The sequence below is a fragment of the Nicotiana tomentosiformis genome, chromosome 5 (assembly GCF_000390325.3).
Source record: "Nicotiana tomentosiformis chromosome 5, ASM39032v3, whole genome shotgun sequence".
Taxonomy (NCBI): Eukaryota; Viridiplantae; Streptophyta; class Magnoliopsida; order Solanales; family Solanaceae; genus Nicotiana; species Nicotiana tomentosiformis.
In genome coordinates, this window is record NC_090816.1 from 137,321,782 (window position 1) to 137,337,874 (window position 16,093).

General features: G+C 34.2%; 2 protein-coding genes across 2 annotated transcripts; one reads left to right on the forward strand and one right to left on the reverse strand.

Moving 5' to 3' along the window:
• Nucleotides 1–3,712: 3,712 nt before the first annotated feature.
• Nucleotides 3,713–8,563, forward strand: LOC104116183 (ras-related protein RABA5a-like). The gene is made up of 4 exons (XM_009626991.4): nt 3,713–3,998; nt 6,717–6,805; nt 6,955–7,622; nt 8,002–8,563. The coding sequence occupies exons 3-4, from the start codon at nt 7,283–7,285 to the stop codon at nt 8,337–8,339; spliced, it is 678 nt and encodes a 225-aa protein (XP_009625286.1). The 5' UTR covers nt 3,713–3,998; nt 6,717–6,805; nt 6,955–7,282; the 3' UTR covers nt 8,340–8,563.
• Nucleotides 8,564–11,193: 2,630 nt separating this feature from the next.
• Nucleotides 11,194–15,051, reverse strand: LOC104116184 (heterogeneous nuclear ribonucleoprotein 1-like). Its single transcript, XM_009626993.4, has 4 exons — nt 14,795–15,051; nt 14,045–14,267; nt 12,003–13,161; nt 11,194–11,584 (listed from the first exon to the last, which is right to left on the reverse strand). Exons 2-4 carry the CDS (start codon nt 14,264–14,266, stop codon nt 11,571–11,573), a joined length of 1,395 nt encoding a protein of 464 aa, XP_009625288.1. The 5' UTR covers nt 14,267; nt 14,795–15,051; the 3' UTR covers nt 11,194–11,570.
• Between the last annotated feature and the right edge of the window lie 1,042 nt (nt 15,052–16,093).

A 16,093-nucleotide genomic window follows, 5' to 3' on the forward strand; every position in this document is an offset into this window, starting at 1 on the left:
CAACCAGATTCTACCATTATAGTGTGCTTCAAGATTGGTAATATATTACCAACCTCCAAATAAGCTACCAACAATTTGTTCTACCTTATCCTTCTTTATTTTTGTTTCCAACAGACCTACTATACCAACCTTAACTTCATTGCAGAGCATTTTCACTTCCTTCTGCTTATTTGGGGCATTTAAGCCTCTAACATTCCAACAGAGTAAATTAATCATTTCCTATCTGGGACATGGTTCCACCTCCCCCTTTCTCTCCAGTGGCCAGTTTGTTAACATGTTCTAATGTGGTGGATGTAGCATGTTTATCCAAAATTTGATAAGAGTTGGACATTTCAATTTGTAAGTTCGGTTTAGGTGGCCCTTTTCTAGTTCTTGCAGGAGTGATCCATTCTGAACTAGTTGATGTTTGTTGTTGTGACATTTCCATATGCTCCTTACCCTTTTTCATCTCCCTTACTTTATTATCCTATTGCTTCTTTTGCGCTACCTATGTTGTAGGTATTACCTTTTCTTCTTTCTACATACCTCCCCTGCATGCCCATAAGCATGGCAATAGGTACACAATGTTGGTTTCCAATCATAACTCACTCTTTGTTCAATGAGCTGGCCTTTCTCATTTCTGAATAGTACTGTGTCTGTTAGTTGAGCATCCAGCTCCACTTCTACTAGTATCCTTGCAAACTGTAGGCCTACCTTATTTTCAGTATTTTGACCCTCCATTTAAGGTCTCCCCACCAAGCTTTCTATCTTACTCAACCCCTTAGGACTCCAATACTTGAAGTCAAGGCTTGGAAATTTCACCCAAATAGGCAAAGTGAGCAATTCTTCCCTAGTGAATTCCAAATCTGGGCTCCATGCTTTGACAATAAAGCGCTTATTGTCAAAGTGATATATCCCTACATTCAGCACCTCCTACTTAGCAATGATAGAATCGAATCTGACAAGTATTACCCCATTTTTAAGCATATAGATTTTGTTAATACCATGCTTAGCACATAGCTTCTTAATATAACCTTGAATCACTACAAAAGGAGGATGTGCACCTAGTACATAGCAAACTATTGCGTTTTGCCAGTACTCGATTTCACTAAAAATATCTTCTAGATCAATTGTACCTACACGAGATTCACCATGCAGCTTAGGTTGAACATATTCCAGCTTGAATCCAGCATTTGAAAGCTTAGCAATGTCGAATTCATCCCAAATTGAATTCCTCTTCCCTATTTGCCCTAATTCTTCCTCCACTTCATCCTCCCATGGTTTTCTTCCATTACCAGGTGATTTGCTATGTCCTTCATTCCTTGGGTTGAGAATAGATTCATTACACACATTCATAGCTTGTGTTTGTTTTATTTTCTCTCCCTTTGCAATGTTCGCAACTGTTACATTGGTTCAATATCTCCAGCTTCGATCCATTAGTAGCACTCGTTCCTGCTTAAAATTTAGCATGTGTTGTTGCCGACATCGCCACTATCGCCTTCTGAGATGGAACACGAGCTCTCATCCCCATGGATGGTGCACGTTGGAATAACCTGCGCCGAGAGAGAATCATGCTTCTCCGAAGCGTCTTTTGCCATAAATTTTAAAAATTATTTTTTAATTAACTTTGCGCCTAACCAAATACTATCACATAAAATAAAATGAAAGGCATAATAAATTACATTAATCAATTCTTGTATCAATAATTTTTGTTGATGCTATTGCAACTTAATAATATATGGAGGGAATAGATAAAATAACTTTTCTCGTAAAAGCATTATCGAAAATTACAAAATATTGACGATCACCATAATTGTTGTGTGCTTTAAAATTCTACCGACATGCTTCAAAATTGCCTAGCTTGCCTTAAAAATCTGGCGCTGGGCTGTTTTCTCAAAATATTTCATAATAGGATCAAAATATAAACAGTGATTTAAAAAAGGTCCATCCAACATCAATTCTTCTATATTAAATTGGTGTGATTTTGATCGGAGAGAGAGATACTAACGGTCAATGATAAACAAATCCCTAAATTATAGGATGGGTAGGATCGGCACTTGACAGAGGGAGAGAAAAGGGTAGTTTAGTTTTGGCTAAATAAAGTTATTCATATGCTTTTTAAAAAAAAGTGCGGCTAGCTTAAAAAAAAAGTGTAGCTATTTTTTGTTGAGAAATTTTCAGATTCCACTATTGTTTAGTGGCTATTAACTTCCTATAGATACCATATACATAATTACTTCCTATAGCTACTATTCAGTTGTTACGGTAGTGTATTCACTGTATTCGCGCTGCTGTATTCATGAATACAGCATCAAAAAGCGCCTAAAAATCAGGGCAGTCCAGTTGTACGCGCATGTATTCACGCCATGTATTTATGAATACAGCAGCAAAAAGCGCCTAAAATCAGAGCAATCCAGTTTCACGCACATGTATTCACATGTATTCGCGTTGTTGTATTCATGAATACAACAACAAAATGCCTAAAATCAGGGCAGTTTAGCTGTACACGCATGTATTCACATGTATTCGCGCCATGTATTCATTAATACAGTAACATCAATCACCTTAAAAATAGGTCTGTCCAGCTGTCTAATAATAAAAATAATATCAATTAGTGTGATACATTCATGATATAACTCAACAAAATCAATTCTAACATGCCTCATTATCAACACAATTAATTAGAACGATTTTTCAGTTGTATATAACTTTTGTATTTAGTGTGTTTCAATATATATTTTTTATTGTTGCATTCATTAGATTCAATGCTTGTATTTACTGTATTCACTATTTTATATTCAGTGTATTCAAATGTATTTGTATTAACAGTATTTTAGTTATTCCTAATATATGTTATTAATGTTGTATTCAGTATATTTTATTGGTTGTATTCACTGTATTTCTATTTTATTCAATGTATTTTACTGTATTTCACTGTATTTTCTGTATTCATGTATACATTATGCATGAATACAGGTGTATTCAACTATATTAAAAAAAATACAAACCTTCGAAATACATAAACACATGCAAATATATATATATATATACAAAAATATAATGTGTTTGAGTGAATTTGTACAGAATACAATGTATTTATATTATTGTATGTGACTAAATAGCAAAGAAGAGAAGAAAGTTTGTCGGAGATGGCATTTACCGGCCAAGACTCCTTGTATCGCTTCACTATCTCTGCCATTATAATTTACAACGCTTCCAGTTCGACCGCTTCTTCCTTTTTCTCTCTTACTTACCGCGCTAAGAATCCCTCTTTCTCTTCAATCTCTCTGTCACCCAAGGTATCTCCGCTTTCTTTTTTTTAATTATAGGTTTACTTTCATGTTTCTGATTTTGAGATTTTTAGGCTTTCTTTCATGATTTGTTTCTCTTTCGTGTATCTATGATTAGGCCGAGAGGAATAACATAAATAGCGTATTTCATGCCTCAATGGTATTATATAGCATAAATACTTATTTTTATATAAAATATAAAAGGTATCTATAGAAAATAATATTTTAAAATAATTTTAGTTTATAATAAATAGGGTATATATCTGCTACAGGAGGTAAAATTTCCTTTTAATATTTTACCTTTTAAGTTTATTGTTAATATGGGCTGCTAGTAACGTCAATTCTTCTATATTAAATTGGGCCAAAAAAGAACTCCGATCCATTAGAAAGATCCAGATTTTAAAGCCCATTTAATGTGACAATCTACTCCAATTGCAATAGTTGTAAAATCTGGCTTTGTTCCCCCTTTGCTCCCTTCTCTCTCTGCTTCTTCTTCTTCTCCTCTCTTCCCCACTTCTAGCTTTTCTGGATCTTGAAACCCACCTTCCAATCTCTCCAAAACTCATAAACATTTTCATATAATCTTTTGATCCCTGTGTTTCATCAACACATTTCATCCAAATTTACTATTTTATACCCGTTTTGTTCCATTGATCTAACGGTTCTGATTTGATCACATCTTGAGAGATTGTTAAAAGGGAAAGATCCTTTCATCATATAAAGAAGTGGGTATGTCTCAAAATTGTTATTTTTTTTTTATCAATGTTACATTTTTTGGTAGTTTCCTGATGCTGGTTTACTTTAAAGTTTTGACATTTATAAGCTTGTTATAAAATCTCTAGTATTTTCCTGATGAAAAGATTGAAACTTTTTTTTTTGGTTAGATTTGTGTTGCATAGAAATGAAAATAAGGGGTTGATTTAGGAGCATTCTTGAGAATGGGGTAGTTAATTGCACTTTTAATCGAGGTGCATGCAAGCTGGCCGAACACCACAGTTATTAAAAAAAAGTTGCAGTTTTAGTGTAGCATATGTCTTTTTCTATCTTTAATGGGTAAAATGCCAAACAATAATGACATGGTGCATATATTTGTTTCACTTAAATAATGTTAGTACTAAATACTGTTTTTGGTATGTCAGAAATACTGTTTACTTTTGTTATTTCTTGTGGTGTCATGTAAAATGTTGAGTCTTTGCAATGGCCATTGATGAGACAACAAATTATGTTCAGCTGGATCAGTTAGGTTACGTTACTAACACATTATGGTGGCATGATCAATGGCTGATACATACTCAGCTGACTTTTCCAAAGTCTCCTTGCTAAGAGCCCGTTTGGACATAAGAATTTTTTCAGTTTCTTCCGAAATCAGTGTATAGCTGACCTCATTAACTTTGGTGTGAATGTCTATGCAAGTGCACCTATTATTAAGTTATTTACTTTGTGGGTCCCATGTACGAAGTCATTTCACATGTTAATATTTGATCTTTTTGACCTAGCATCTAATGGTGTAGTCTAGTGGTCAATGAAGTTAGAATAGACCTTAGGAGATCTACGTTCAAATCATAGAAGAGGTACAAAATACTAGGAGATTTCTTCCCATCTGTGTAAGCTTTGGTGGACTCCCTGGTACCTGTGCTGATGCGAGGGTAGCAGGTGCGCGATGGATTAGTCGAGTGTGTTGCAAGCTGGCTTGAATTAAAAAATATGGTATTTGTGACCATCTCATGTAGTTGACTTTGACACAACCATTTAACTTGAACGATTTTAATGTTTCTAATTCAATACTGTGTGTGGAGTTTTCTCTTCTCATAAATTGATTTTGCCTTTTGACTATCAGGTCACCGGAGTGTCCCTCAATTCTATTACCTTTACTGAGTGTAGTAAATAGGGATGTATAACATTGTAGAGTGCCTCACTTTCATTTCCTTCCCTAGTCATACTAATTTGCACGTGCATTTCCTTACTGGGTATGTTGTTGTTGTTGTATTGTGATTGTTTCGTATTCATCAATGCTGGGGTCCTATGAGGATGTATTTTGTGGATGAGGTGTATGCAGTTACCGTGAATTAGATTTTTGGTACTATCTGCTAGCCACATTACGGACTATTACTTCTTGCTCAAGGTTTTATTTTGCATATGACTTGATTTAATCTTTATCTGTCATAGAACTTACACAAGGGCAATCAACATCTAGAGGCCAGGTTTTAATAATAAACAGTTTCCTTAGGAGATATAACTCCTAATTGTCTTTAGGCTTTTTGCCTAATGGGGAATGTTGAGAAATGGACCACAAGTGGTTTGTTTTCTCGTTGCTGCCTTTTTTTTCAATACATTTTGAGGATGTTTTGCAAAAGTAAAAAGATTCAGTTTTTCCATTAGCTGAGGGTTTATATATGACCAAAGATGATCATCTTTTTCCATTGACAGCAAGCTTGCAAGATTGGAACTTTAAACTCTAAATCTTTTCCGGCATGAGGAAAACAAAACAAATTACAATATCAGTACAATACTTATCGCAAAAAAATAACAATGTAAAATACTGCGCTTTAATATTTTTAATTATAGCTCATGGTGGCTGGTGGGAGGTAGCATGTACCCCGTGGAATTAGTCAAGGTGCGCACAAGTTGGCTCGAACACCATGATTATCAAAATAAAGAAAATTACAGCTCTTGGTGACCGGTCAAATTTTGGAAACATACCAATTTTAAAGGCAAATATTCTTGATTTTTCATGGATGATGTTTAGACTATATCAGCAGTGAAAATTGAGTATTTTGTTCCCTTAAACTTTTGGGCATTCCATATGTTTCTGTGGTGTCATCAGATGCTACATGTATTTAAATTAAAAAGAAATCCTTCCTGCATGATAAATTTATCAATTACTTAACAGTTTTATCCCTTTCAATTTAAGTATTATTTTCAGTTTTTGAGAGGACACCCCCTCGCCTTCCCTGCAGCTAGAGAACAGACATAAAAGAAAATATTTATCTTTTTCTGTTGACACTTTTCTCTGCGGCTTGTATCTTTCTCATGTAACTGTATTAATTAATGGTTTTGGGCAGTTAGCAAACTTTTTGAGCATCGCCAGCTCTATGGTAATTGTTTGCAATCCACACATATTACTAAATTCCCAATAATTATCAGCTCCTCTCTCTCTCAAATACTACCCTTTTCCCTCCTCGTTCACCCCCTAATCTACGAAGCAGCTAAAAAAGAATAAAGAAGAAAAAACTAATGCAGACAGAGTGTTATGATTAGTTGACCTTTTGCATTACTAGGGAGTAATATTTTGTGGTGTGACTTGGTCACTTAAATTGAATTAGTTGAATTTTTTAGAGATAGCAGTTTTGGCTTTCTTATATCATGTCACCAACCAGAAGTGAATGTTCTGCAAGCACATTTTTGCCTCAAGTCTTATAGCAGTACTTCCTTTCATTTTTCTTCTAGGTTTGCGCTTAAAACGTCTGCAACAAGAAGCAGGAGAAGTGGGAGGTGGCAAGAATGGAGCATTAGACGAGCAACAGCTGATTGTTTGTGTATAATTTCCTTTCCTTACCTATTATAATTAGACTGTATCCTATTGAAGAATCTTGTAGAAGAATGCCACATTGTTTTATGGGAAAGCAAAGTTTAGACTGGATTCTTTGCTGAAGTTTTAAGTTTCTGTCTTTTTCTTTTTATGCAGGTATCTAAAAGCTGTCCCTTTTAGGAGGACTGAATAAAATAGGAAAGAGTTACCCAGCAGTGAAGTGGCTGGAAGAAGTTGTAGTACAGGGTTAATAGAAAGTTCTTATTTTAACTTACCTTGTCATTCTTCACCTTCATATACAACTACTATATTGAGATTCCTTTCTTCTCTTTAACCAGTTCCTAAGCTGAAGCCTTGTCTTACATATTCCTGCATTCCCTTACAAGTGTTCCTGACGGCCTTCTGCCTATTTGTGCTTTAAATTTATTATTTCTGGTGTTTATAAGCAACTATGGTGTTCTAGCTGCCATTTTACCCAAAGAAGATGGCGTTTCGTTCCGAGGAAGCACAAACGGAGGATTACCTTTTCAAGATTGTTTTGATTGGTGATTCGGCTGTTGGGAAGTCAAATTTGCTTGCTAGATTTGCTCGAGATGAATTTTATCCAAACTCAAAGTCGACAATAGGAGTAGAGTTCCAGACCCAAAAGCTGGACATAAATGGGAAGGAGGTCAAAGCGCAGATATGGGACACAGCAGGCCAAGAACGGTTTAGGGCAGTAACTTCTGCATATTACAGAGGCGCAGTTGGAGCTCTTCTGGTTTATGATATTAGTAGACGCCAAACTTTTGATAATATCAGTCGATGGCTTAATGAACTTCAGAGTAAGTTATATGTCAACTTTATTTGCTCCTTTTAGATTATAAATTATTTGACTTGCGCACTCTGCAGTTAAGATTTGATAAAGAGTACAAGTTACTAATGTTGCATTACAGCTCAATAAATGGAATATCTATCGCTAGCTCATGTTGTGTTGTGCTCATGAATGATTAATCTTAAAATGGTTAAGATTATATTTCCAAGTGTTTCCTCTAGTCTTCTTGATGTACTTGTCCCTTCAAAAGAGAGGCAGCTTTATTAACCTTAATAGAATATTGATCCTAATTTCCATGTTGATATGTTTTGCATTTCCTATTTTGCGCATCTTCTAGTGCTTAGCTCCTTCCTCGATTGACTAGCAAAGACCTTGACTTGTATGGACAGCTCATTCTGACATGAACGTGGTTACAATACTCGTTGGCAATAAATCCGATCTCAAAGATGCACGGGAGGTTACAACAGCGGAAGGCAAATCCTTAGCGGAGGCACAAGGTCTATTCTTTATAGAAACATCAGCTTTGGATTCCTCGAATGTAGCTGTAGCTTTTCAAACAGTTGTTAAAGAGATCTATAATATTTTGAGCCGGAAGGTTATTCAATCGCAAGAACTCCAAAAAAAGGATTCTGGACGATTGGCAAATGGAAAAACTGTGGTTTTGCAGGCTGATGAAAACCAAGAAGCAAATGAACAAGCGAAGAAAGGCTGGTGTTGTTCATCATAATTTGGGATGATATTCTTGTTAACATCTCATCTACCCTGTTGTAATTCAATTTCTATTGTTGCTTTTGAAAGATTATGGGGGAAAGCAAAGTAGGTCTTATCTTGTGCTGTGGGAAAACAAAGTTCCATTAGATAAATGTAAATTATTCAAAGGGGAGAAGAACCTTTTTTGATCTGTCAGTTCTTTTGTATAATGAATGCACTGGTACAGCTTCTTCTCTTCTATATGTGCTTTCAAATGTATGCCTATTTCTAATTAGATGTGCCAAACTTATGTAATGAGTATTAATAAATAATGTAAGAGTTTAACTTATATACGCCGTTTTGCATGTCAATTAAAGGATATTTACACTAAGCTCCCTTATATGGTTGAAAATTACCTACTATAATAAATAAAGGTGATCCGATGGTGTAAAAATTCCTTATAATTTAATCTTGGTTTAGGCCAAATTTACAACCATTCGACCGCAACTCTAATCATGTTTTAAAGACAATTTTGGAATATATAATTTCTCTTGAATTTTAATGTCTTGTTATATCTAAAGAATTATGGATTATTAACAAATCTCTTGGAAGTAGTAGTGTTATATCCAAGCAAACAACTTTTTCTATTATTGTCAAGCAATTCTCTCAGGATTAAACTTCAAACCTCTCCATAAAAGGGAAAAAGAAAGAAAAAAAATTCTACTCTTTATTCTGATGTTGACACTTAGCAATATAGTATCTTAGTTTCATAGCAAAGGAAGTGACAAATGGAGCAATATATGTCAAGCATTCATTAATTTCCCTGTCAATTGTCAATTGATTTGATTTTGGCAACCCCACCTTATGGTCCAATAATATTCTTTAATTTGACATCATCCATTATGATTTTAGGTCCTTAGAATGAACTATATTAATGCCCTATAATATTCATCCATTTTTTTTCTAAACAAAATGTTAGCATGTTATATTATTTGAGAGTTAAAAATATTGACTTGTTTATTAGAACACGATTTAAAATATGTACAACTGCTTAGAAAGTTTTTGATTGGTGTAATGTTGGATCGAGATAAATTTAAACGGAGATACATGGTTAGTGAGAATTCATAATTCTTTTCATAACTTCTTATTATATTCTCAATAATAGATGAATTTCTATCCAAAATAAATGTAAAATTTCGTCATTTTGATCCTCATAAACTAAATCTCATTGCTTCTAATTCTTACAGGATGGAATAAGTAGGAAGATAAAAGTATATAATTATAATTACTCGTTTCATCCTAATATGATTGTTATGTTTTGCTTCTCCAAAATCAAATCAAAAATTTTCTTTGCAAAAATTTCGATATATCCTTTCATGCTTTAAATATGAAATTTAAAAAAAAAATAGTACTTTTATGCACTTTTTTATTTGACTACGAATAAAATAATTGAAAAAGGAAAAAAAGAATAAAGAAAAAAAAGAGCTAAGGTATAAATGGAGCCACGGAATAAGGATAAGAATATATATGGCCACTCATTTGGGGAATTTTTAAACTTTAATATTACAAAATTGACCAAAAAAAAAAGCATAAAAAGGAAAGGAAAAACATGGCAAATACACAATCACAAGTTGTCCATTATGTACTGTCTATTTGCCTTATAATTCGGTGGTGGTCCACTCAGCCATGGACCGCTGACCAAATTTCATATTTCTTCTACCCCACCTTTATCCACATATTTTCATGGGGTGTGATATTTTTTTTTTACCATTCGATATCCGGAATATATTAACTTGATTGATTCAGATTCGTACAATAAAAAATCGACACATATTGATTCGACTAATTTAAATTTACGTCCGTAAAATACCAAAACATATTGAGTAAGATTATTCCAGATTCACATCGTAAAGATCATTATGCAGTAGAGTTGGTTACAAGATGATTTAACAAATGAAGAAGTCACCATTTGAATTTTTAGTGTGATCAAGGGTATTTAATATATATACTAGGAATGTTAGAGTCATCTACTATTCTTGATTTGAACTTGGTATTGTTGGTCTCTATAGGATTTTTCTCTTCTCCTATTAACTATGTAAAAGAAGAAAAAAAGACAGAAAAGGAAGGGGTGTAACAACATTTTCAAGAACAAATCTCATCACCTAACTAAATGTCGCAAATTAAGCAGAATTATTATTAAAATATTATTCCATTTACTTTTCTGTGAAGGCACCGTACCTTGACTATTCTACCGGATACTTACTACCTTCCACCAATATAAAACCGGATAATTCGGACCACCAAGGCGAATTTATTTAAAATTGATTTTGACAGTCAAAAATTGTGGAATTTGACAATACTCTTTGCTAAACTAATTTGGAAACTTTGAAGTCGTTAGTTATATAAGGATTATAATGCAAGAATTGTCATACATTGAATAATAATAATAATAATGTAAGTATTATTATTATATATTGAACCATAAAATAGGAATTGGTATACGGTGAATAAACATACAACACGTGTTACAAATACATGTATTTGTATTCCATATTCTATCCCTATAAAGTAATACATAAAATTTCCATATAACTTATGCAGAGTTTAATGCCAAAACAAAACGTTGCATTAGTCATGCAGAGTTTATACTAGAAAATGAAACGTTATATGTGTAAACAAACCATTATATTCATCATTATATAGAATTCAGGAGCACAGCAAAGCAAAGCAATTTTTACAAGTTTACTACACTAAATAAGCTGAAAATTTTATAGAAATTGAAAATGGCAGATTCCAGAATGGGATAAGATAACAAAGTTCAACAACAGCCAGCAAAGTTTGCTGAAGCATTACAGTATGAAAACAAAAAAATAAAGAAGAAAAGAATCTAATGAGGAAAGAACAATCTGCGTTTTACGTCTTCATTGTTTCATCAGATATGCATTGGTACAATTATCTTTAAGTATATTCCGCTATCCAATTTTACATCTCAACCATATGCAGGGACAAGAAAAAAACCGAAGATAATGAAAAATCTATACTAGAAAATCTACGTTCAAACCTTACATTGACGTCCCTTCGCTTTGTAAACGTTGATTGGGAGAAGTTCTATAGCAGGTATCGAATTAGCTCTAAGTGAACGCGTCTCTAGCCTGAAGTATTTCTTCAGAGAGAATACAAGTAATCCGCATCCACGACATTAACTCAAGCTGTACTTTCCACCTATATTAAGCATTTTATGTCCTTTAACTTCCACACAGTAATCTTCCTAGGCAGCAATTCCTGTATCACAAATCAAAGAGTGTATATATATAAGTAACTGTGATGCAAATGAAACAAATCAGTCTAATGCAGTCATATAAGCATGCAAGAAACGAAATCATCATTGTGTATGCTTTACTTGTTCTAGCTTAGCTCGTGGAGTCGTGGTATGTCATTTACGCGAGCTACCAGATTGCAGCAAAGATTAGGATTACCAATTACAACTTGAGCGCATGAATGGTAAGAAGATAATTTTTTTTGGTTTTTCAGGCGCTTCTTAAATTCTTTCTCACAACCCCCGTTCTTTCCTTTTCAGACATAGGTGTAAAGGTGAAGTGAAGCGGAAGGGGAAAATGATAACTTAAGCAGATAGAAAGCAATAGGAACAATGACATCACAACAATTAACTAAGGTTGACAAACAAACGGAGTTTCATTACCTTTATTTGATCTATTTGCAACACTATAACCACCAACAAGACCGAGTGAGTCTGCATTCCCAAGTCCATAACCAAAGGAAGCAGAGCCATCTAGTTCTGGAGATGCTGATCGCCAGGCCGAGTCCTCATAAAGTGAAGCACCTACAGTACCATACAAGTTCCCAAAAGCCCCAGTGTGAACGTCTTTTGCTGGAGCATATGGTGATGTATTGACAGCATTGCCGCCTGAGTTTCGTCCATACACTGCCCCACCTGTTTCACCACTGTTAGTGATGTTGCCACTGCCAAAAGAACCATTTCCACCACCTTGACCTGAAATTGAAGAGGCACCCCAAATTGTTCCGAGACCTCCAAGAGTACCATATCCTGCAACCCCGCTTCCAGAACCAACAAAATCAGTAGAGTTGGCGGAATTTGTTCCATAATTAAGACTCTCATTGTCCCACAGGTTCCATCCTACTGAATTCAACATTGAACCACTTCCAACCCTTCCGGGGGCAAACCCGACAGGACCACCGTACCTGTTTGAATTCCCATTGTAAAAAGAACTGAATCCACGTCCATAATTAGAACCAAAAGTTCCACTTCCACCATAGTTTGGGTTCAATGCGGAGTCTATGCCAGTTGGCATATTAAACTCAGCAGGATTAAAAGAAGAATATCCATTCCGACCAGCAGTAAGTGGACTGTATCTACCTTCCATTCTCACTCCATAACTTCCAATTGAGCCTGGAACGTAACCTTGAGTATACGCATTAAGCAAATTGTTAACCCGGTTCAAACCATAGTTCTGTCCACCAAATTGGCTTCGGGTTGGACCAGGTGATAGCTCTTTGGGAACTGCACGCTTAACCTCGACCATTTTACCGTTAAGTTCATGGAATGTTTTGTATAGAACTTTATCAACCGCCTCCTCGGAGTCGTAGGTGATGAATCCAAATCCTCTAGGCCTTTGTGTGTTGTGATCATACATCACCACAACATCTGTGATCGTCCCAAATTGATCAAAGTAATTCTTGAAGTCACTCTCGGTGACTGAGGATGCCAAGCCTCCAACAAAAATCTTTTTAGTGCGAGCAGGACCTGGAGAGCCCTGCATGCTTCCATTGTTTCTGGTAATGTGTTGATCATCTCTCGGAACAGCCTTCTTTGCCTCTACCTGGAGATGTAAGGGAAATAGTAAACACACATACATTTTTTTTCCAGTAACAGTTAACGAGTTATCGAAAATCCTAAGCGGAAGACTCATTCTTGAATCAGATATGCAATTATTGAGCAATCAGGGTTTCACTAACTTGCTACAAATACAAGTTTACTGGTGGTTTATGATTAAAAAATTCCAGAAGAAATGAAAAATGGACATAGCCTAAATCCTATAAACTAAGTCTGCTTGCTTTCATTAGGCATGCTTCTTGTTCACATCTTCAAGTACTATTTCAAAGATGAAATGATGATGATATGAGTTGAGCTTACAGAAAGAAATGAGAATTCATATCGCCGACCCCAACTTGTTTGGGACTGAGGCATAGTTCTTGTTGGTGTTGTATTTCATTTCAGTTAACATTTACGAGTTTGAGCAGTTAATTCTGTACAGCTCATTTCAAGCAAGTCAACTGAGCTAATATCTGGTTCAGTTCTGCTACAACTAGGCACTTGCTATTACCTTCAATTATTACATATAGCCTCTATTACATTAAGTGTAGAAATACTAAACTTTTATCGAATCATCGAGTTCTTCATTGATAGTATATACTACTTACACCCTTCAAAAATTTTCTGCATCTTCCAGCAGATCATTCTCAACGTAAACTAGGATCTTTTATAAAATTTTAACAGTTTGAACATAACAATAATTGTCAACTATAAATATCAGAAGGAAAATTGGAACTTGTAGACTAAATTCCGGTAGCATAACCATTTTTTTCAGACAAGCCATCTGATAGGCGTGGATGTTGGATCACATGGATTGTTTAGTTAAGCATACTTTGAACCATGAACATAGTACAGAATATAGTCCAGATATTGAGCAACATGTTACTTACAGTTCTACCATCAATTATATGTTTTTCCTTGACAACTCTTTCGGCAACAGAAGGGTCTGCAAAAACAACAAAACCGAAACCGCGAGCACGGCCAGTGATCCGATCTTTCATGATCACGGCTTCAACCACATCACCAAAAACTTGGAAATATTCTTTGAGACGATCTTCATTCGTGTCCCAAGAAATTCCCCCAACAAACAATTTTCCCGGCTCCATTTCCATTCTACACATCAAAATTACCACTCATAATCATAATCATAATCATCAAAAATGAAACTAAACATAATCATGAATAGATCAGAGTTCCAAAGTGTTAAAATTCAGATCGCTCACAACACAAAGTAAAAAGCATAACAAAGGATCTCAACAAACTCATAAAATTGGATAATTCAAACAGTATAAGCATAAACTTCAGCTTATACAATACAAACAAACTTATCAATCAAGAATTCAATATGAAACATCAAAATGCAGATTAAGTAAAAAGAAAAAAATAAGAATTGCAACTAAACAATAGATTCCAATAATCATAATAATCAGCTATTCAACAAGAGAACATCTGATCTTCAACAGATCGAAAATAAACACACGCACAAGCCAGAATTATCCACAAAGCTAAAAGATCAAAACTTTTGAACATAAAACAAGAAAAATCAACAGACCCACAAGCCAGAATTGTCAAAAAAAGGCAAAAAGATTAAAACTTTAAATATCAAACATGAATAAACAGATCAAAGATTAAATTTTTACCAATATATTAAGGCCAAGAAGATAAATGGGTAATACTGAAGATCGGTTAGAGAGGCATATATAGAAAGAGGGGGCTAAAAGGCCCTCTCTTTTTCCTCTCTAAACGTTCTAAATTCACCAAAAATTGGCAAAACACAATAAAAATGGAGTTCTTATTATCAGAATGAGAGAGAGAGAGAGAGAGGAAGGAGAGAAAAAGGTAAGAGAAAAAAAGAGAGTGTGGTGTAAGAAAGATTGATTTACAATCTGAAATGGCTAACACTGTCTATATCTCTCTCTATATATATATAGTATATATAATAAAAATTTATTTGTATATATTTTGTGTATAATATTATGAAAGAGAGAGAGAGGGAGAGAGCTCTTTGGCTATTCTCTCTCTCCCGTGTGTGAGAGAAAATGTAGAAGCGGAGAGGAGACAATGGAAGATGATGACTTTTTACTTTCTTTTATATAAATAGTAGTTTTTGAATTTAAATATGTTGCTTTCTTAATTAAAAATAACTTGGCAGCAAACATTACCTCAACATTTTTTTTTTGGTAATTTTACCTCAACATTAGTACCTTCGTTTTCTTGTCATTTGGTTTTTGGTAATTTTACCTCAACATTAGTACCTTCGAAAAGTTTTTGCTTTTAGGGATTTTTTTTTTTTTTTAACATTTGTGGCTCGAACTAAATGAATAGTTTATTACTACTGCACTACAATTATCAATGTTTTTGAACATGTCTCTTAATTTTTTTGTTTGCAATTTGTTAAGAAGAAATTTTTCATTGTTTCTCATCAGTATGAAATAATGATTAGAAACTTTTGAGTTTTAGTCCACTGGTTGTCAATATTTCAGACCACTGTCTTACATTTTTCTTTTTCTGTTTGTTTGATTTTTTTTCTTCATATTTTTACCCCCATTTCTTATTTCATCAGTTAGGAAGAAATTAAGCATAAAGTTTTTACTCTTTGGCAAATGCAGTTGTTTTTTCCAAACCACTTGATTGGAATGAAAGTGATCATACAATTTATAGTAAAAAATAACTGATCATTTTCCAAAATTTTATATATTAAAAATTGAATAAAATCTTTTCTTACCCTTTCTATCATAATTTTTACCAACTCTTTTGGGGTGTGCGAAACAGAATTTAATTGTTATTCGATTATCAAAATATAGAATTTGGGGTGTCTTTCGCATATAAAGTTCTTACTAAAAGTTTATGTATCATCTTACCATTTTAAAATGAGATTACGAATATATGAGTGTTTGCGAATCAAATTATCTCAAAAAGTATTAGAATAAGATAACGGG